The 23,777-nt window shown below is 41.2% G+C and overlaps 1 protein-coding gene across 2 annotated transcripts in view; it reads right to left on the reverse strand.

Annotated features, from left to right (window-relative positions):
* The window catches only part of tp73 (tumor protein p73), a 48,289-nt gene that overhangs the window by 14,754 nt on the left and 9,758 nt on the right, over window positions 1–23,777 (reverse strand). Inside the window, exons 2-4 of one of the 2 annotated variants that reach the window (XM_021615823.3) lie at window positions 17,987–18,082; window positions 15,024–15,165; window positions 8,846–9,097 (exon numbers count right to left, since the gene is read on the reverse strand). In XM_021615823.3, the coding sequence (XP_021471498.1) occupies window positions 8,846–9,097; window positions 15,024–15,165; window positions 17,987–18,082 (490 nt within the window). Of the gene's footprint in view, window positions 1–8,845; window positions 9,098–10,003; window positions 10,473–15,023; window positions 15,166–17,986; window positions 18,083–23,777 lie in introns of those variants that run through there. The other variant, XM_021615828.3, reaches the window with a different exon arrangement.

Genomic DNA, 23,777 nt, shown 5'->3' on the forward strand with positions numbered 1-23,777 from the left:
ACGCACATGGCAAAGAAAGAAATGAGTCTCTTGGATAAGAAGTGGAAATTCTATAGCGTTCTATGTGAATTCCCCCAAGGTGATTTGATGAGCTTTAATTGCTGTTTGGGAGCATTTGGGAGATGTAGAAGTATATAATCATCTTTTGTTTCACCAAAATCCACCCAAAGAAATCCTGTCAGAAGTCACTGACCATCAAATCAAGCTTTATCAAGCTTTATCAAGCACATTTAATAAATGGAATGTGACGCAATGTGCTTTACAGGAACAAATAAATAAACGATGAAAATACAATGTGCTTTACAGGAAAAAACAAATAAACGATGAAAATACAATGTGCTTTACAGGAAAAAAACAAAAACGATAAATACAATGTGCTTTACAGGAAAAAAAAATAAATGATGAATACAATGTGCTTTACAGGAAATAAAAAATAAATGATGAATACAATGTGCTTTACAGGAAATAAAAAATAAATGATGAATACAATGTGCTTTACAGGAAAAAACAAATAAACGATGAAAATACAATGTGCTTTACAGGAAATAAACAAACGATGAAAATACAATGTGCTTTACAGGAAAAAAACAAATAAACGATGAAAATATAATGTGCTTTACAGGAAAAAACAAAAATGATAAATACAATGTGCTTTACAGGAAAAAACAAAAATGATAAATACAATGTGCTTTACAGGAAAAAACAAAAATGATAAATACAATGTGCTTTACAGGAAAAAACAAATAAACAATGAAAATATAAGCTGAAATATTTACTACACTATAAACATAACAAACTAAATGACACAAACTGAACAACTAAAAAGCACCCGAAGGAAAAGCAAAGTTAAAAAGATGTTTTAAGATCTCTTTTAAATATGCCCACAGTTTCGGCCCCCACAGGTTCTCTGGCAGGCTATTCCAGAGGCTGGGGCCATAGTAACTAAAGGCTGTCTCTCCATGCCTCTTGGTTCTAGGCTTTGGGATAGTTAAAAGGCCAGTGCCAGAGGACCTGAGGGACCTACTGGGTACATAACTTAAAAGCATGTCTGACATGTATTGGGGTGCACAATCATGGATTGATTTAAAAACCTATATTTAATAACCAAATTAATTCTATAACTCACACGCATAGAGCTTAAAACAGGTGTATTGTGTGCTCTCCGTCTGGTCTTGGTCAATTCCCGTGCTGCAGCATTCTGTATGTGTTGCACTTGACCAATAGCTTTTTTGGGTAGACCAGATGGGAGAGCATAAAATTAAAGTAGTCAAGCCTGCTTGTAATAAAAGCATGGATGAGTCTCTCTGTATCAGCCTGAGAGAGAGACGGACACACCTTGGCAATGTTACTCAGGTGGTAAAAAGCTATTTTGGTCACATTCCTAATGTGTGATTTAAAAATTTTGTTCAGAATCTAAACTAACACCTATGTTTTTTACCTGGTGTTTTATCTTTATTACCCGTGAATTAAAATGTGCGGCTAGATACTCTCTCTGTGCTTTGGCTCCAACAATTAGCTGGAGGAAGTTGTGAGTCTTCCAAGTATTTAAATCACTAATACAGTCTAATAATTTATCTGTGGAGCTAAAATCCTCTGGTGACCCAGAAAAGTAAAGTTGTGTATCGTTTGCGTAGCAGTGAAAATCAATGCTGTGCTTTCTGATAATGCAGACTGGGGGTAACATATATATATATATATATATATATAAACTGAACAGCGGGTCTATTTTGAAGTGGTTGTTGCTTTGGGAATAATGAGCTACTGTTGCACTTGCAAACATCTCCAAATGTGGATCAAATGAATTGAGAATATTGTTCACTAAGAATAACTACAGGCCTACCTATACAAGCACAGAACAATCTAAATGCATATCTGCAGTCTAAAAAGACGCGTTGTTTATGTACCTATTAGTTATCATTATTACTGGAAGTGTATTGATGTTGCTCATGGCTCCACAGCTCCGGGTAAAAGTTGCCTTTTTAAGCACAATCTGTTCAAGATTTCACAAATTGATGTTAGATGGTTCCTCACCCTGAAAGTAGTCCATGTGCCAGGAGAAACTGTAATCGATGGTTTGATTTTCACAGCCACAAACCTCAGCTAACTTTAGCTACCGGTAGCTAAAAATCAATGGAAGTGAATAGGGAATGTTTGCATATTGTTTTTGTTTTGTTTTTTACAGCCAAATCACCTTTAATTAAGTAACTAAATATGAAGTTGATTTTGTTGATTTGACCAGGAAATGTTGACAATTGCACACACGCCCCATTTACTTTCATTGATTGCTAGCTAGTTGTGGCTAAAGTTGGCTGGGAAAGGTGTGTAAGGGTAATGACTTGTCAGCAGATAGTCTAGCATCTCCACTACAATATTTAATCCATGCTTGAAATCTATATGATAAACTCTGTACACTTGATATACACAAACAGAAATATATAAACATCTACTGCTGATCCCTTGTTTCATGAGCTGAATTTTAAAATCCCATATAATTTCCCTACGCACAAAAAGCTTATTTCACTAAAATGTTGTGCACAAATTTCTTTACATCCCTGTTAGTGAGCATTCTACTTTTCCAATATAATCCATCCACCTGACAGGTGTGGCATATCAAGAAGTTGATTAAACAGCATGATCAATACACAGGTGCACCTTGTGCTGGGGGCAATAAAAGGCCACTTTTAAAATGTGCAGTTTTGTCACACAAGTTTTGAGGGAGTGTGCAATTGGCATGCTGACTGCAGGAATGTCAACCAGAGCTGTAATGTTCATTTCTCTACCATAAACTGCCTCCAATGATGACTGACTTCCTTATAAGAACTGTAACTCAAAATTGTTGCATGTTGCGTTTTATATTTTTGTCCAGTATAATGTTGTATCGTATCATGTATTAATGTAAAGAGTTTGAGTTTGATATAACGCACAAAAAGTGACAAGACCTTTACCTATTGATATGCTTCATGTATAGATGACTATTTTGATTGATACATATCAAAACAGGAGCTACCTGCTCCAAAGCCTGATGCAGAGTGTCTATGGAAATGTGTGTGAGTAAAAGAGTGCGAGGATGTAACACCAGAAAAGGTGGCTAATTGATTCCAATTCTATGTGTGTTTACGTGTGTGAATGTGTGTTCGATTATCCTCATTATCAAGTGTGTGTGCGTGTTACCAAGCTGTGGCAACACACACATGCAGACAGGCAGTGGTGTGGATGGGGTAGACTTAGCGAAAGGATGTGCGGTCGGTGTCTGACTCTATGGGCATGTTCGGGCCTGCGTCCTGACTGTGAGAGGCTAATAGCTGGGAAGAGCAGCTCCTGACACGCTGGGATGCAGAGCATGCTCCGGCCTGTCCCTTCCTCATCCCAATCCACACCCAGCCGAGTGGCGGAGCATTGTCGGAGCGTTGTCGGAGCATCGGGAGCGCCGATGGGTCGTTATTGGAAAAGGGCTGAGGCGTTAGATGTCATTTTCATCCCATCATGACACTTCTTGCTCTGAGAGCTCCAGGAATGTTTGAAGTTTTGGAGGCAAAGGGCTCATTTGAAGGATGGATGGTGCATGCTTGGGAGCAATTATCCCTAATACAGAATAATGTGTTGTTTACCAGACAGACACCCAAGACACCCATAACAGCAGCTATGAGATCACTTGTAAATAGAGTGGCTTAAAGTAATCTTGGGTAGATTCGTTCAGTGTGAATAATCATGATGGGGGTTTTTATGAAACACAAGGTATTCTTTGTGTTGTGTTGTGCCTTCTATTCTATTCCACCTACAGTAACCAAAGCAGGTGTCAACTACCTCAACTAGCCAATACTGCAGTCTAAAACTGATGACTGCTGTCAGTCAAGTAGTTAGTGTATTCAATTCAATGTGCATTCCCAAGGACAGATTGTTGCTGGGCTGTAAATGGCAACAACATGGTAACTATAGCCTACAATACATAAGACCGTACAGACTCTCCACACAGACACAACAGCACTCCAAATCCTCATCAGTCCAGGTAAAAGGGAACATTTTAAAGTGAAAAAAGTGTCATTGAAAAGGTCCTATTGGCAAGGGCAACTCATTGGAGTGGCAATGTCACCTTTTTAATACATTTTTTTAACACATAACGAGCTGCTTGCAAACACAAACCAAGTCTGTCTGAACAGCAGCCATAGTATTTAAGGAGTTAATCTCTCCAAAGCCCAGTGCCTCCTACAGTAGCTGAGAGGTAACGGCCAAAACTAGGAGGTGAAGTCAATATGCCCCTATGCCATTCCCCATAGCCTGGGCCCCCACAAGCCTGCAACCACCCAGCCTCTTCTCCTACCTTAACCCTTTCAAGTCCACCACACAGTGTCTCAACTCCCCACAGACACTGATCCCCAAGCCGATTCATGTTCAAGCACGGGCCCGACGCAGGATTAAAGGTGTTACGCACTCTCCTGCCATTTTGGGAATCCCCCTGCATTAGAAGCAACTCTTTCATTCCTATCGGCTTGACGGTAAGCTATTTTCTTTTCAGAAACTCACGCTTGACATGTTACTAGTAGCCCAAAAAAGCATTTGCGATGCAAATGGTCCACGAATGGACTTGACAAACATTGTTATGTTCTGTCTTGGGGGTTTCGTTGATTTGTTGTCCTACTCGAGTACAAATGCTCCTTTTGTTTAGTGCTTTGGGTAGGAGTTGCCTGTGGGCACAGATCTAGGATCAGTTTACTGTCTCCCAAATCCAAACCATAACCATTAGAGGAGAGAAAATGCTAAACTGACCTTGGTGCTTAGTATAGAGATATAATCCTGAATCCATAAATATCTAATTTACATAAGTATACACACCTCTGAGTCAATACTTTGTAGAAGCACCTTTGGCAGCGATTATAGCTGTGAGTCTTTCTGGGTAAGTCTCTAAGAGCTTTCCACATCTGGATTGTGCAACATTTTCCCATTTACTCTTTTCAGAATTCTTCAAGCTCTGTCAAATTGGTTGTTGATCATTGCTAGACAACCATTTTCAGGTCTTGCCATAGAGTTTCAAGTAGATTTAAGTCAAAACTGTAACTCGGCCACTCAGGAACTTTCATCGTCTTGGTAAGCGACTCCAGTGTTGATTTGTTCATGAGTTGTAGGTTATTGTCCTGCTGAAAGGTGAATTCATCTCACAGTGTCTGGTGGAATGCTCCATTCCTTTATTTTTTTATCCTGAAATATTACGCAGTCCTTAACGATTACTAGAATACCCATAACATGATTTTGCCACCACTAGACTTGAAAATATGGAGAGTGGTACTCAGTAATGTGTTGTATTGGATTTGCCCCAAATAATTTTGTGCAATATTACTTTAGTGCCTTGTTGCTAACAGGATGCATGTTTTGTAATATTTTTATTCTGTACAGGCTTCCTTCTTTTCACTCTGTCATTTAGGTTAGTATTGTGGAGTAACTACAATGTTGTTGATCCATCCTCAGTTTTTAATTAACCTAATGACAGAGTGAATGATAAATGATTAACACCTGTTAATGTTTTAAAGTCACCATTGGCCTTATGGTGAAACCCCTGAGTGGTTTCCTTCCTCTCCGGCAACTGAGTTAGGAAGGACCTCTGTATCTTTGTCGTGACTGGGTGTATTGATACACCATCCAAAGTGTAATTAATAACTTCACCGTGCTCAAAGGGATATTCAATGTCTGCTTTTTTACCCGTCTACCAATAGGAGCCCTTCTTTGCGAGGCATTGGAAAACCTCCCTGGTTTTTGTGGTTGAATCTGTGTTTAAATGTACTGCTCGACTGAGGGACCTTACAGATAATTGTATGTGGGGTACAGAGATGAGGTAGTCATTCAAAAATAATGTTAAACACTATTATTGCAGACGGTCGAGACAACTTATTATGTGATTTGTTAAGCACATTTTTACTCCTGAACGTATTGAGGCTTGCCATAACAAAGGAGTTACTTATTGACTCAAGACATTTCAGATTTTCGCTTTTTATTCATTTAGAACATTTTTTGAAAAATATTATTCCATTTTGACATTATGGGGTATGTGTGTAAGCCAGTGACAAAAAAATCTAAATGTTTTATTCATTTAAAATTCAGGATGTAACACATAAAAATGTGGAAAAGTTCAAGGGGTGTGACTGCTTTTTGAAGGCACTGTATATTTACGTGAATCCAAACATCTATTCTTCATTTGTCTGTCTAGAACAAATTGAGAACAACACTTTTTTTTTGTAACATTCATATTTCAGTTGGATACCATTCATATTCTAATTCCATATTTTATAATAGGGGACCAATTATAACAATCATCCCAGACTTTTACAAATCCACTTTTTCTGCGAGGTCATCTTCTTTCCCCTAAGCATTTGCTATACAAAATGATGAATTAATGTAATGACAGGGTATATTTTCACACCGAGATACTTAACATTGTTCTCCCACTCTGTCTAACTACTGCGTTCAGGTAACAATACTGCTTTAATTGTTCCGTCAGGCAGACACGAAAGGCAAGGCAGTTTAGTGCAGGGTGTAAGGACTCTCCCTGTGCTACCTTAAAGGCCCACTCTGTGATATTTACAGTCATTTTTTTTGTATGTATATCAAAGGGACAATCTGTGATTTGTACATCAATTTTTGTACTTTTAAATAATGAAATGTATACCCATTGATTCTTGAAGAATATAACTTACCAATGCGTCACGAACTTACTTCAACTGTTATACCCCATCAGAACCCCCAAATATAAGCTTGTTTTACTCCATTGTTTGTAGACAATATAATTGTGAACAAACACTGTATAGCCTCAAAACATGGTTAAAACTATAATTTTGATATCACGGATGGTCAGTCCTTACATCCATAGATCTGTCTATGAATTTGAGAATGGTTACACAGCAGTCCTTCAGCTGTACCAAAACAGTGGTGGGTAAACTCTTTGTTATTGTTTGAACTGCAGATTGCCCCTTTAATTATATAAACGCATTGATTCTTGAAGAATAGGAATTTGAGAGTAGTTGGTTTACATTTCTCCAGCCCCATCGCTCAGCTTAATAGCAAATCAAGTGGAGGGGCAACCATTTTGTGATTTTTCAAATAAAGCAGTGGGCCTGTAAGGAGTGTATTACTCAGTGTGTATCACCCTGTGTGTGCGCTGCTCAGTCAAGTCGTTTTCTGTCTCTACTTGAATATCGCCCGACCTCAGTCCTCAGGTAGAAGTGTTTCGGATTTGTAACAACATAGTTAATCTGTTCTCATTCAACATAAGGTGATGGATTCCAACTATCAATCATACAAACTATAGAATATAAGAAACCAAACACTAACACCAATTCTGCAATTACAGTAGGCTCCTCTACTAAAATCTGTCAAAGGAAGGGCCCATAGATTATCCTGATGTAAAAAACGTTGGCCCCTGTAAATTGTCTAGTTCCAACAACGGAGCTGGTGTTTTCCGAGTGTGTCCTCAGTCGCCATGAGACAGGTAAGGGGAAAAGCTTGTGTCAAAGAACAGTTGACAGACACATTGGAGAGGAAGCCTATGTGTGGGGACAGAGTGGAGCCCCGGAGCGACGCGGGTGACAGCCAAGAGAATGGCTGAAGAAAGACGTAACTCGGTGGTGGGTCAGAAGGCAGCGCCTCAGTGGCCGGGGGATCCTTTTACAGATCCTTACTGCCATCGAGCCCTGAATAAATTCCCCCACGCTTGAGTACGCTTGACAGACACAGCCCAAAAGCCCCCACAGGCAAGGAAACACAGGTTCACGTTTCAAACAGAGGTCAACTCTGTAACAATCCGGGGCGACACCTTTCGGGAGGCAACACTTTTTTTTCCAGCACAGACAAATCACATCGCAGCAGCTCCCGTTTCAAGTTTTTTTAGATACATTCCTAGACTGTCGATTTAGTTTGGATTGGGTGTATGTCAAACACATACATGTCATTATAATTCTTCAGGTGAAACAAATGTGAATATTTATATGTTCCCAGGATTCCCAGGTATTCCCTTAATATTAATGGAGAAAGTGACTTTCTTTAACGGGAATCCTATCTTGCAACAGATAGCACAAAAGAGGTAAAAACAAACAAACCAGGATTGACTTTTAAACTAAAGAGGTGAACTAACATTCTTAATCAGTTACTACAGTATATTGAAAATCATTAAACATGTACAACCATTCATTGTTGTTCAGAGCTGTATTTGTCAGGCGCTACAAAGTAATTGTCCCCCCCGACAAAAATCTCTTCCCCTCTGCACGCCCACTTTGTTTGACACATGTGTTGCATGCACCTAAATGGCAGCATTTTGGATTGAGTCGTATGTACTGAACCTTTTAGTCATGCTTGTGGTATGGTATCAATAACAGATCAGTTCTGGGATGTAACAACAGAACTAACGCTCAATCACTTGAAAAACAGATCACTGTCTTATACTGATACTAGAATAGTTTGGTCAGTGTCTGCTCTTTGAACTCATGAAGAGTCAAACACACAGATTCCCGCAAATCAGTCTCCTGTCACAGGAGTGGTTGCAGCCATAGACATAAATATATCCTTGGTTGCAGCCAAAAACCCATCTCATCAAGAGAACTTCACTGATCTAATGCAGCAATGTCAGTCCGTTCTCAGGGAAAGTAGCACCTTAGCCAGCACCTTTAGTTTGTGACTTTTACATGACCTTTTAGTCTAGGGAAGACCGAGACACCGAAACAGACAATAAAATGAAAAACTAGGGAGAGCAGAATAAAGAGAGAGAAAGAGACAGTCAGACAGAGACAAAACAACCCCTCGCCGTCCCGTTTGCGTGCGCATGTATGTCTGCCGTGTGTGTACGTCGACATGATCTGAAACTCACCGTCCAGGTGGCGGACTTGGCAGTACTGGACTGCTGGAAGGTGACCTCGAAGCAGTGGGGTCCAGGGTAGTCGGTGTTTGACGGGATAGCTGGCGCCGGCGACAGGCCGTCAAATGTGCTGTTGGGCTGCGAGTAGGGGGACGGCGTCGGCACTGCAGACGTGTTCTCCCCCGAGCTGTAGGGGCTGGTGGACGCCGCTCGCTGGCTCCCCAGGTTCGCCTCCATGCTGCTGCTCAACAGGTTGTACTGGGACTGCACAGAGGGAAGGAGGGCGGGAGGGAAAGGAAGAGGGAGGGAGGAGGAAATTGTTAAGGAAAAGGTAAGGCCCAACCTGGAGAGACATACAGGGATTTTTGGGCTCATCGGGGGGTTCAGGTTACAACACTCAAAGGAAGGGTTTTTGGAGGGGTAGGGAGGGATAGGAATTGTTGAGGTGTGTGTAAAACAAGGAAAATTCAAACAAGTGGGGACCTTTCGCCAGTCCCCACAAGGAAAAAGGCTATTTTAGGCTTAGGGGTTAGGTTCAGGGTTAGAAGTTAGAGAAAATTGGATTTTGAATTGGATTTTTTTGTTTGGTCCCCACAAGGATAGTAAAACAAATGTGTGTGTAGACCCCCACCCTGTATCCCCCCCAGGGGGGGCTGGGTGAGGTTGTAAAACATCAATGTAATCTGTGATCTGCCTAATTGCCTGCCAGTGCCATCTCCATGGGGAAATGTGTAACTCTGTGGTGAGAAACTTCAGATCACTAGCCAAACTACCTGCACATGGAGGGAAAAGCTTGAAGAAAACAATCTTCTAATACTCAATTTACAGACAACCTCAAAATCATCAATAATCAGAGAGGGAAAGCCTCTGGCCATAATAAAGTCTATACAAAGTCGCCAACTCGTGCAGTAACTACTGTACTTGATTGAAGATTAGCACACAACTGATAATTATCAGTCATCAATATAAGCAATATCATTTTGCAATGGAGTGTGGAATACTGTGGAGAAATACATTTAAAAAAATTAAATAAAATGTCTTTCCCCACCTGATCTCCCTTCACAACCCCTGGACAATCAAAACACTACTACTGCAATGAACTGGGCAAAACACAGGTATACAAGACAAGGTTGAACACACACAGACATAAAATCAAACACCAAGAGTTACCTTCTTTTTCACGTAGTACATCCTTCCAACCGGCTGTATTCACTTTCACAACACAAACTCCTAAGTCAGAAGTTTCAGAGCAAAATAAAGCAAGAAGAAAAAGGAAGCATAGCCTATAGGATCGGTAGAGGGGTGTGCATCGATGGACACAACTCTCTCCCAAACACAGCAGCACCCCTTCTCAAAGACCCTCAAAGACCCTTTAATGGCAAAGGTTAGGGAAAAAAACCCACTGACAGAGAGAACGACAGGGGATGAACTGAGAGAGAGAGAAAGAAAGAGGGAGAGAGACCCAAAAAATTGCGCCAGTCTTCTAATTACAGCATGCCTGGACTCAGACGACAACATCAGCGCAAGTATGCACACGCTGGAGAATGCATAGTGAAGACCCGCACAGCTAGGATAAACATTGTCTGTCTGACATTTGTCCCAGAGAGAAAGAGAGACAGAGGGGAATGAGGAAAACACTAAAAAAGTATAGGAGTCGGGCTCAAAGGTCACAGGAGGGGAGATAGTGGTGCGCCCATATAAGGACAGTGCATAGGATTGTCTGTGGGGCAGGCGGCCCATGTCATATCAATACTGAGGTGAATTCACACATTTTGACTGGGGTTTGTTGTTGTCAAGCAGCGGGTTGTGGTTCCCTAAGTGTTTAAAACAACGATGACTCACCGAAAGTAATTTTGATTCCCCCCGTACAGGAAAAACCAAACAGTAGGCCTATTTCTAGCCAGAACCTAGGCGTTCACCACTGGATCATGACCCATGCACCATTTGAGGAACTTACACCAGACACTACACTCTCAGAAAAAAAGGGTTCCAATAGGGTTCTTCGCCTGTCTCCATAGGAGAACCCTTTTTGGTTTCAGGTAGAACCCTTTTGGGTTCCGTCTGTGGAAAGGGTTCTACATGGAACCCAAAGGGATGAACTAACATTCTTAATCAGGAACCAAAAATTGTTATTTTCCTTTGGGGACAGCCGAAGAACCCTTTTAGGTTATAGAGAGCCCTTTTTCCCCCTAAGAGTGTACCTGACATGCAACTATAAAGACCCATTCCTGATTAAACCAGGCTTGGGCTGGATGCATAGTTCAAGGCTAGCTCTGAACATTGGTAAAAGCCAGTGGTTTCCTATTACAGCCTGTATGAATGAATGCCTATAAATGCATTCAGAATTTGTAGTACACAAAGACGGTTCATAGAAAGTGTTCTTAATATTTTTTTTTACTGTTAATACTACGCAACATGTATCTATTTGAGAGACCTTGGTTCGTAAAGGGAGTTTCCACTATAGTGAGACAAGTCCAGCTGTTGTTGTCATCTCTAGAAAACATTTTAGACAAGTTCATCTGAGGAACATACTGTAGTCACAGAGGTAACCACACACACACACACACACACACACACACACACACACACACACAGGTGTGCTATGTCATAATGTCTCAGCTTGATCTATAACAAGTTGAAACAGAGCAAAAGCCGCCAGTGTGTGTGTGTGTGTGTGTGTGTGTGTGTGTGTGTGTGTGTGTGTGTGTGTGTGTTAGAATAGTGCACTCCCGGTGACCTACTGTTTGCGTCCTGAACTAATCACAGCATCTAAAAACGTTCCATCTATCTTCTTAACAATTTACTGCGTTGAAATAACACACTGGGTACACACTGGTTAAATCAACATTGTTTTCAAGTCATTTCAATTAAATGACACATGTGGCCCAGTGAGAAGACACAATAAAAATACAATAAATATCCCTACCAATCAGGATGCAATGAAAAATGCATTTCATGGCATCATGCGTTTTGTTGCATGTCTGGACTAAGCAGAATATTTGGGAGGAGTAGATTAGCGCCTGGTAACTGCTACATCACCAATTTGGTCTAAACTCTGATCATGAAGTCATGAATGTCTGCCCCCTATTGGGAGGAAATGGGAAGTGGCAGTAAAGAGGATAAGGTTAAGATTTGGGGAAGGTAAGCTGATCCAAGATCTGCACCTAGGGGTAATTTAACCCCAGCGCCAGTAAAGAGTGTTTGTTATACTGGGGTATTTAGAAGTTTCCCCTAACCGCTGGTCCAGGAACAGAGTTTTTCTTTTACCATCCTAATGATTATGTTTATAATTTCTTACTCATTAATTCATTCATTATTCTCTGTTTGTGAAAAAAAGTTGCTAAATTCAACTTCTTACATCCGATGTGAGATTTTTTGTTGTTGTGAATTTAAAAATAAATTCTTATTTACAATGACAGCTTACTCCGGCCAAACCCGGATGACGCTGGGACAATTGTGCGCTGCCCTATGGGATGCCCAATCATGATGCAGCCTGGATTCATACCAGGTACTGCAGTGACACCTCTTGTACTGAGATGAAGTGTCTTAGACCACTGTGCCACTCGGGATTCATGGAATTCACACAACAAATAATTGTGTGCATTGAACTATTTATCTTCAAAACTGTTATTGTGAACGCCTGTGACAACCAGTCCCATGATATCAGAACTGGAATGGTGACTATAATTCTTTATAGCAAACTGTATATCCCCCATCTACCCAATAAAGCCAAAAGAGCGTACCAATGTCAATACAGTTGAGAAACATACCAACAATATGGATGGACTCCAGTCAGTAAGTAAGCATTTCACGGTAAGGTGTTGTATTCAGCGCATGTGACAAATAAAATTGGATTGGATTTGAAGTATAGTTAAATCCATGAGATACGTATTTTGTAATATTACAGTAAAATGACACTAGTCATCTATCATGTTAGTTACTCTGTGATAAATCTTAAATAGTATTTACACAAAAAGAAAAAGAACAGGAGGCATCCGACCTATCATTGACCCCCTTACATCTTCATCCGCCTACCCTACTTGAATAACCAGTCGACACAAATTATGGTTCTGAGTAACCGTACTACAGAACAATACTGTGACTGATTCCCAAATAAAACCAATGACACAATCCAACCAAAACTAAGTTATCCTCGCAAAAATGACACATCAAAATGACACATCCACACAGGTGTGTAGACTAAAACAGATATATACTGCATAATAGCAGAAATAAAAGTCACAGACACCTTACCGTGGTGTAGTGCTGCCCGGGGTCACTAACGTACAACATTTTAGATGTCCTGTAGAGAGCGGAGGGCGGTCGTAAGGAGAATGGCGCTCCCCTGACCGGGTGGTCATAGATGGAATTGGGAGAAGGTGGAGCGTTAAGGTCAGGTGTAATCAGGTGCGGTCACTGCTATGAACCACACTAGTCATCTTTCAGATCCACAGGGCAGGTGAACCGATCACTAGAACCCGGGTTGGGTCGTGATGGAGGAACGACGTATGACGGTTCATTCGCTTCTTTTGACCTGCCTCTGCTGCTGGTCTTGTCTCGGCCCTCTCAACTAGTTCTGCATCTAACAACAAATGTAAGGACCTCCCATTTTTTTCCCTCTCATGACTATTCATTAACTAGCAAGGCAAGTCCAGGCTTGCCCAGTGACATATTGGATCAGTCCAATATTGTACATCAGAAGGCTTGTTTGTAATTGAATGACTTGTCCTCTTCTCATAGATTTTGGTCGTGTGGGCATTGTTTGATGGTGTTCAGGTAAAACAACACACTCTCTAGTCCATGTGTGCCTTCCTCACAAAGCACTGACAAGGTATCTGTTTGCCAAACACATTGAAAAATAATTGAAGTCGTCTGTTTACAATAGAGAGCTGTGTCTAAACATTTAGAAAATAATGTCATGGCACTTTCTAGACTGTTGCAGCTGTTTTACACACACACATACACACACACACACGCTACAGATGGCAGAGCAGAAGTTTGTGTGTGTGTGTGGGGCTTGGCTTGCTGCTCTCTAATTAAGGTGTTAACCTCCCCCTAATCCCAGACCACTCACCACAGAGTACTGAGGGAGGGAAAGGGCTCCGGAGGAGAGGGAAATGAGGAGGGAATCTCTACTTCAATGGAGGGAAAACCACGCCCCACCAATATAGGAACAACCCTGACCTGATAAGGGCTAGTCTGTTATTGTCCACGCATGTCACGCCGCCACAAAGTCAAAGTGAAAAGAAAAGCATTAATCCATTCTAAAATACTAGTCCAGTATATAAACTGAGTGGACATGCTGACATGTGTTTTTAATTTTCTTATTTAACTAGGCAAGTCAGTTAAGAACAAATTCTTATTTTCAATGATGGCCAAGGAACAGTGGGTTAACTGCCTTGTTCAGGGGTAGAACGACAGATTTTTACCTCGTCAGCTCGGGGATTCGATCTTGCAACCTTTCGGTTACTGGTCCAACGCTCTAGCTACTAGATTAAGTGTACATGACATAGACTAACCAGTTGAATCCAGGTGAAAGCTATGATCCGTTATTGATGTCACTTGTTAAATTCAATCAGTGTAGATGAAGGGGAGGAGACTGGTTTAAAGAAGGATTTTTAAGCCTTGAGATGATTGAGATATTGATTTTGTGTGCCATTCAGAGGAATGGACAAGACAAAAGATTGAAGTGCCTTTGAACGGGGTATGGTAGTAGGTACCAGGCGCACTGGTTGTGTCAAGAACTGCAACGCTGCTGGGGTTTTCATGCTCAACAGTTTCCTGTGTGTATTAAGGACAGTCCACCACCCAATGGACATCCAGCCAACTTGACACAACTGTGTGAAGCGTTGGAGTCAACATGGGCCAGCATCCCTGTGGAACGCTTTCGACACCTTGTAGAGTCCATGCCCCGACCAATTGAGGCTGTTCTGAGGGGAAAAGTGGGTGCAACTCAATATCAAGGTGTTCCTAATGTTTTTATTACACTCAGTGTATGGTGGTAATTTCACTCATCTGTATTTTAATGTATTTCTTCTTGTGAGGACTAAATCTTATCATAACTCAAACTTCCTAAAATCTCATGATTTTACGCACATTTTTAAAAGTTAGGACTCAGCCCTTACAGTGTGTTGTTAATTGAATTCAATTGTGAATTAAATTGCAGTTGAACTAGACTTTCTCTTCCTACCATGACGTTGTCGTTCATGTCCCTCATGTGGTAGATGTCCATGCAGACCTCTGTAGCGTTACTGGGGGTGCTGGTGGAGGGAGCCTGCCTCTCCCCAGAGTGACCCCCGTGGGGGAGCTCAAAGTAGGTGGTGTCCGGTTCTCTGGGGGGGTCAACAGAGACACAGTCTGATCAAACACTTCTCACTCAGATCCAAAGACCAGGATCCATCATCACTCACATATGAACAAACTGACCAAAATCAAAGAAACAGAATGGCCCCAATTTAATCTCTCGTGGGCAGAGTATGCGTGTTAACCAAGAGAATCTGTCAAGGCTGTAATCGAATGGCTGAGATAACTAGCAGCAGTAGTTCCTGTGTTTGTGTTTTCATCATTGATTATTTGGACGAATCAGGATTGGGCGAAGGCGGTGCTTTAAATCTTTGAGTGGTGATTTCAAGCCTGTGTGCGCAGTAGTTAATTAGCGGAAGGGGGGGAGCATTGTCTGAAAGTTTATTTTTGCGACTTCCTCTCTGGCACAACCAGAACTCTCAACTGTTAACACATTTGGACCCAGAAGCAGAGCTGGCAGAAAACTTGTGGCGACACAGCATTAGCCTCCGGTACTGTTTAATCTGGTGTGACGCCGCCAAGCAGCAGCACCGACCGCCTGCATTTTTTCAGGTTCCAGTTCAGCAATTACCTGCTCTGTCGCAGTCTTCCATTGAAAACCATTGAATACTACACGCAGCAAAGTTGTGCTATTTGTATTTGAGCAATATGATTGGCCATTCATTCATGCACTACTACGCTCCCGCGAATCACCACATTTCGAGCAGTACAGAAGTTGATAGCTACCTTCACACAGCACACGCAAGCTGTCCTGAGCAAAAAGAAGCATCCATCATCTACTCGCTGAGCTTGTTTATTATATGAAAGTGATTTACAAAAGTAAACCCTCAATAGTGAACACACTAGCAATATGCTGGCTACTGTTGATAGTCTGCTAAAAGAAAACTATAAAAATACCCTTTAGCATGTGTCTTGGCTAGCCTACCGTAGCCAGGTCCTATCTTAAAAGGGCAGCATCTTATTTTGCGATGTAAAAAATGATATTCTAAATTGAATGCAATTACTACAATGCAATTGTAAAGAATAGAGTAATGACTTACATTGTTAAATTATATTAACCTCTAAATGTCTAAGCCATTTTTTTTTTTTACTAAGCTAACAAATGGACTTGTTTTAAGATGGTCATACGATGGATAATTTACCTATTTGATATTGAATTTTAGGACCCCTTTAGTTATCAAAAAAAATGTAACAAATGATTTAATAAAGCATTGAATTTGGTCTTCACCGCTATGGCCCATAGAAAGGCATTGAATATAACATTCATAAATGGCAAAAAAAAATGTACAAAAATAAATCATAAGGAATAAGGTTTAGAAGTGTCTGTCCTACTGTATATCTAGGAGATCTAGGAAAGCTCAGGATATGTTTTTTCTTTCTTTTTTAAAAACATATATTTAACACTTTATTTTTTGGGGCACAAAACTACCTCCATACTTCCATTCATTTGTATGGGTTACCTTCAGACGAGTCCCGTGAGCAAAACAGAACGCCATCATGTTCGTGAGAGTCTGCTGTTTCCACAGAGGGGTCATATTAGTTTGTAGCCCAAACGGTTCAGATGCTACAGACAGAAGTTTCCACATCAGCGACTTCAGACAAGTCCTTTAGGGCTTAAGATAGACGTAGAGCAAAACGGAAAGCACCATCTTGTTCGTGAAAGTCTTGTCTTTCCATAGAGCGGTCATTATTAGTTTCTAGGCCAAACCTTTCAGACACCACAGATATTTATTTTTTTCTTTTTTTTGGGGGGGGGGGGGGGGGGGGGTTGTACCTCCTTCTCCCCAATTTTGTGGTATCCAATTGTTAGTAACTACTATCTTGTCTCATCGCTACAACTCCCATACGGACTCAGGAGAGACGAAGGTCGAAAGCCATGCGTCCCCCGAAACACAACCCAACCAAGCCTCACTGCTTCTTAACACAGCGTGCATCCAACCCGGAAGCCAGCTGCACCAATGTGTCGGAAACACCTTGCACCTGGCGACCTGGTTAGCGTGCACTGCGCCCGGCCCGCCACAGGAGTCGCTAGTGCGCGATGAGACAAGGATATCCCTACCGGCCAAGCCCTCCCTAACCCGGACGACGCTAGGCCAATTGTGCGTCGCACCATGGACCTCCCGGTCGCGGCCGGCTGCGACAGAGCCTGGGCGCTAATCCAGAGTCTCTGGTGGCACAGCTAGCACTGCCCTAGTTCACTGCGCCACCCGGGAGAACAATTCAATTTTATTTGATTTAATTTGATTTTAATAGCTGCATATAGAGAGAAAGCATGCAAACCTACAGTATAGGCCCTGCATGACCCCAATGCATTTAAAAACTACTCAGTGTCCAGGCCAGTTAAAATTCTGTTCTGTCATAGACTACGAATAGGACCCAGAGTTTTACATGACCAGGTCATGAGATCAGGAAAAACTCCAGGCCCCAGAAAAGACACGTACGAATTTTGCCAAACCACTTTTAAAGCTGTGGTGCCACCTCTGCCCAGAAGTAAATAAGAAAGCTGACCAAATTTCACAAGAGTTTACTTCTGGGTAACAGCGATTGCCCCAATTCAATGAATTGCTAATAAGGAAGAAATAGGGCACATTCTGAATGTTTATGACCATCTCTTTTGGCACACATTAGCTGTGGAATAAAATAGCCAACTCAAACACTTATTTCACAACTCAATTACATGTTTATTAAACGAGCCGAAACACTGCACCAAAATGTGAAAAAAAAACCTAGTCGGAATAGAAAATGCAATGACATAAAATTACTTTTAAAATGTAATAAGTATCAAGAGAGAAAAGGGAAATTGTTTGGTCCGTTCATGGCTTTACAGTGTGTGGGTGTGTGTACACTTACAAGGTGTTCCACAGGTGCTCGAAGGTGCTTCCCTCGTCAGCAGCAGTGGGCTGGGACATTTTGGCAGGAGGGTAATCCACCGAAGGGCAGATCACTCTGTAGGGGTCAAAGGTCAACTAGAGTTACCGCTGGAGTATCAGGGATATACAGAGGCATGAACTGTCTCTGACACAAAACCCATCAGGCCGTTAAACAGCCACCGCTAACATTGAGTGGCTGCTGCCAACACACTGACTCAACTCCAGCCACTTTAATAATGAAAATTGATGGAAATTGATGGAAAAAAAGATATCACTAGCCACTTTAAACAATGCTACTTAATGTTTACATACCCTACATTACTCATCTCATATGTATATACTGTACTCTATCATCTACTGCATCTTTATGTAATACATGTATCACTAGCCACTTTAAACTATGCCACTTTGTTTACATACCCTACATTACTCATATCATATGTATATACTGTACTCTATACCATCTTGCATATGCCGTTCTGTACCATCACTCATTCATATATCTTTATGTACATATTCTTTATCCATTTACACTTGTGTGTGTATAAGGTAGTAGTTTTGGAATTGTTAGGTTAGATCGTTGGTTATTACTGCATTGTCAGAACTAGAAGCACAAGCATTTCGCTACACTCGCATTAACATCTGCTAACCATGTGTATGTGACAAATAAATTTGATTTGATTTAGGTAACATTTAGACTAAAGTAAAGGGTCTATAAGTAGTTGACAGACTGTCATTTTTTAAATATTCAGATATTAACAGTGAAGGGTAGGCTAGGTAAAGAAAAAAGGTTGGGAACCACTGGACGAGCTAAATCATTCCTGTTCACATATGTGAACATACAGATAACTCACACAAAACCAGCACAACTGACTAACCAGGTGGCAATAGGCACTATATGTTTGCCTTTTTTCATATCAAACACACATTACAACTACATCCTTGAAAGGAGAAGGGTGCAGCACAAAGGGAAGAACAGATGTGTTGCCAGGGGAAGTGATTCACTCAGGGTAATGTTATCGATGGCCGATAGAGAGTGTAATCACCGAATGGCCTGAGTGTGTTGATGATGTGCTGGGAGTGTGAGTGCGACACACACACACAGACACACACCCCTGTCTCTTGGTGCTGCTGTTTCCAGGTGTGATCACACCGGGTATGGGCCCAGTAGACTGGCACAGGGGTGTCGGGGGCTCGACGTGCCTGGGCCTGCCCGCTCCTCATCGTCTCACCCCAAGAGAGGACCGTGTGCCACGTGGCATTGCACGCAACTTCCTCCTTCCCCTTCCAACTCTAAAGGATGAGCCCCCCCCCCCCCCCCCCCCCCCCATAGGAGGAACTACCAATCAAGTTTAAATATTGAGCTCTGTGGGCTTCGGAGCTGCAATAATGAGTCTGTATAGGCCTAAGTAGTGGATATCGATGCATGTATGACTGAAACACGTATGACTTGCAAAATATGACAGATGGCTTGGATCAGAATCTTTGTTTGCTCTGCTGCTAACTGCACTTTGATATAAACAGACCATATTGACACTGATACACTACATGACCAAAAGTATGTGGACACCTGCTCTTCGAACATCTCATTCCATAATCATGGGCATTAATATGGAGTTGGTCCGCCCTTTGCTGCTATAACAGCGTTCACTCTTCTTGGAATGCTTTCCACTAGATGTTGGAACATTGCTGCAGGGATTTTCTTTCATTTAGCCACAATTGCATTAGTGAGGTTGGGCACTGATGTTGGGCGATTAGGCCTGGCTCGCAGTCGGCGTTCCAATTCATCCCAAAGGTTTTCAATGGGGTAGAGGTCAGGGCTCTGTGCAAGCCAGTCAAGTTCTTCCACACTGATCTTGACAAAGCACATGGACCTCACTTTGTGTACGGGGGCATTGTCATGCTGAAACAGGAAAGGGTCTTCCTCAAACTGTTGCCACAAAGTTGGACGCACAGAATCGTCTATAATGTAATTGTATGCTGTAGCGTTAAGATTTCCCTTCACTGGAACTAAGGGGCCTAGGCCGAAATATGAGAAAAAGCCCCAGACCATTATTCCTCTTCCACCAAACTTTACAGTTGGCACTATGCATTTTAGCAGGTAGCATTCTCCTGGCATCTGCCAGCCGCAGATTCGTCCGAACACGTTTCCCCTGCTCCAGAGTCCATTGGCTGTGAGCTTGACACCGCTCCAGCAGACGCCTGGCATTGACCATGGTGATCTTAGGCTTGTGTGCGGCTGCTCGGCCATGGAAACCTATTTCATGAAGCTCCCGACGAAACAGTTATTGTGCTGGACGTTGCTTCCAGAGGCAGTTTGGAACTAGGTAGCAAATGTTGCAACTGAGGACAGATGATTTTTACACGCTATGCGCTCAAGCAACCCCATTCTGTGAGCTTGTGTGACCTACCACTTCGCGGTTGAGCCGTTGTTGCTCCTATACGTTTCCACTTCACAATAACAGCACTTACAGTTGACCGGGGGTAGCTCTAGCAAGGCAGACTTTTGACAAACTGACTTGTTGGAAAGGTGGCATCCTATGACGGTGCCACGTTGAAAGTCACTGAGCTCTTCAGTTAGGCCATTCGACTGCCAATATTTGTCTATGGAGATTGCATGGCAGTGTGCTCGATTTTATACACCTATTAGCAACACGTGAGGCTGAAATAGCCGAATCCACTAATTTGAAGCGGTGTCCAAGTGCTTCTTGTATATATAGTGTAGGTGTTTCATAGATCAAGTAATCAAAGCCTATACAATGCAATGGACAACAAAACAAACCAAAAGTGACCTTTGCTGTTTAAGCAGATGGGTATGCTAATGATAAAATAATCCAGACAAAGCCATGATTTAGTAAACAATAACAACAAACACTTCATATAAGCACTGATCAAATCAGCATATTGACAAAAGAATTATGTCAAAATCATGGTGTAAAAGCTACATCATGTCCTGTTATATCCTCTTACATAATTCTGTACATTCATGTGCAGACTTTATCGCCTGTCCCTGTAGGATAATATATTTTTTTTCCAGGTAGAACCCTTTTTGTTTTCATGTATAATCCTTTCACCCAATGAAGAACCCTCAAAAAAACAGTTGGTGAAGCTCCTATGGGACAGCCATTTATGAACCCATTTTTCTACGAGTCTATTACAAATGAGAGGCTACAATAGGCCATTATATATTATTCAATTGAGAATATATTTTTCCAAAACTGGAATATAACTGGAATATAATTTCCATTCCTCAAAACAGCCTCCACAAAATTATTGAAACACACAGCACGAGAAAAGTGTACAATCATTTCCTAATTGATGCGAAAGTGTTGCTAATATTACCGCAGAATTCTCCTAAAACAGGATTTCTGAGTTTTCGATAGTCTCCAACACAACTCATTCTTGAACACGTAGTCCCTTCCATTCGACCGCTATAAAGCTTACTATATTTACTAATGCGCACAACGAGGCGTCATATCTCCTTAGCAACATTGTAAGAGCTAGAAAAAAAACTGTGGCAAAGGTTCGTGGGTTTAGGGGTTGAGCTGTGCGCACGAATGTGGAAAAGTTTAACCCCTGTTAGAATCAAGTTTATTGATGCGCGTCGATAATAATGCATGTGCAGAGCAATTAGGCTAATATAGCAATTAATAGCCATGCGAAAAAAGCACGTTTGGGCATGCATAAAAATGGAATTTGTGCATAATAGGCTTGCCGTGATGACACAGACACTAAAAGGTGAAAATTATCTGCTGTAATGTCAACGGTCATGCGTAATCACTAAACAAACAAACAAACACGCACACACACGCACACACACGCACGCCCGACGCGCGCGCGCAGGTAGGCTATGGACAGATGAATTTCCATGTTGAAGCTGGGAACTTATTGTGAAGCAGCTGCTTGTTGGTTAAATTAGGTTCCCGCTATTCCCGTGGTAGCTGCCGCCTTGAGAACTGTGCAGAACTGCACTTGGGGTAATTGAGGAATGGCAGGGGATTTGGCATGAAGAAATAGATTTCCATCAGGACATGGTGGAGGCAACACACATTTCACTTACACAGAAAGGTCCATGCTGCTATACCAATTTTGGAATAGAATTGAAATGCGATTAAAGTATATGTGATTATAATTGAACTGTTTTTATTTTTTATGAATAGGTTATTATTTCAAAGATATTAAAGATGAGTGGATAAGTGATCCTTAGTAAGAGGCAGTGTAGGGCCTTTGCCTTTATGTGAAATTAAAATGGCATATCATATTAAATAAAAACTTCCATATTCCAATAAATATCCTGAATGCATTGCAATAAGGGCAACAAGCAACTAAATAAAATAGGCCTATCGAAATGCACATTGATGCGTGGGATATGCTGATTTAAATTCACCTGTTCCACGCCCAAGTTGGAAACACTATGCAGCACCCATGACAACGACTAGATAGATACACAATACAAGCCATTCCTCCTGGGTAAATCGCCCTCCAGCAAACTAGGCTAATACCAGTGTTGTGGGAGAAAACTCTTAAAGCCATTTGTCTAACCCTTATTTACACAAATACAAATTAGGTTGACTAACGAGCTTTTATAATCTGTGAAATGTAACTGAATCTACGATGATCGTGTATTATTTAAATTTAACGGGAGTAGATTTAAACAGCCTGGCAGAAAACAAAATGATACGTTTTCATTATTGTTATCATTTATTATTATTACTAGTCTATTATTATTGTTATTATAGAAATACCATAATAATGATAATATATTTTCATAACTTATTTTTCCAGGTTTCGTCATCAATAACACTCGATAAAAAAAAAAAACTGTTTCTGAATTTGAGTCTTTATTTTCTTATCAGACTTATCAACATCTAGCTGTTGTGTAGCCTACTCTGAACACTGTACGATATTTTGAATGCATTATTGATTTTTTTATTGACAAGGAGGGTTCACAGAAAAACGATAGGTTATGTTTGAGTTTTGTTTCTGCAAGTTTGTATTATTGGTGTTTATACAACTCCACTTGACTTGTAAGTCAGTTTACCCTTATATATCACAATAATTGACAGGAGTTTACGTTTCTGTTCAATATAATATTTTGGAGACTCCAATTTCCCAAATCTTCTTCTGAATACTTGCTTTACAGATCTATAATTATGTAGTAACGCTCAAAGTATTATTTTGATATGGATAAATAATTGTAAGCTATAGGCTAATGCCCTTTGTTTAAGCCTTGCTATGTGACTGCTTCCCATAACATAATTAGGCCTATGTGCAAACTGCAAAGACAATAACACTTACCAAACAAAATGAGCTTGTTCCAGTTTGACTACGTCCAAAAATAATGTGGTAGTGGTAAACAGCGTATTATCCTTTTTATAACATGTCTCATATCTGTAACATTCGTCAAAAATCAAGCCATCGATTAAAAAGCACACATTATCGAGTATTTTTTTCTCCTTCCAGAAATGGCTGACCACTCACGACGAAGAAAATCATTAGATGATAAAGCGAGGAAACTTTAAGTGTCATGAGCTTCCTCCGCGAGGTTGTGTTATTGAGATTTAGAGTTGGGTGGGATTCGGGTGACAGGAGGAGGTGTTAGCCGCGGTTTGGGCGCACACGAGCGGGAAACATTTTCCGAACTCACTAGGGGGCACATGGAGGCAAATGCTAGATTAACCATTGGGAAAAGAGTTATAACAATAAAGCTTTGAAACAAAAATACGTTGTCTTATACTTGTGCGTAGCCTGTATGAAGCCTATATAGTTTT

Source organism: Oncorhynchus mykiss, chromosome 9 (genome assembly GCF_057628025.1).
Source record: "Oncorhynchus mykiss isolate SJ-2025 chromosome 9, ASM5762802v1, whole genome shotgun sequence".
NCBI lineage: Eukaryota > Metazoa > Chordata > Actinopteri > Salmoniformes > Salmonidae > Oncorhynchus > Oncorhynchus mykiss.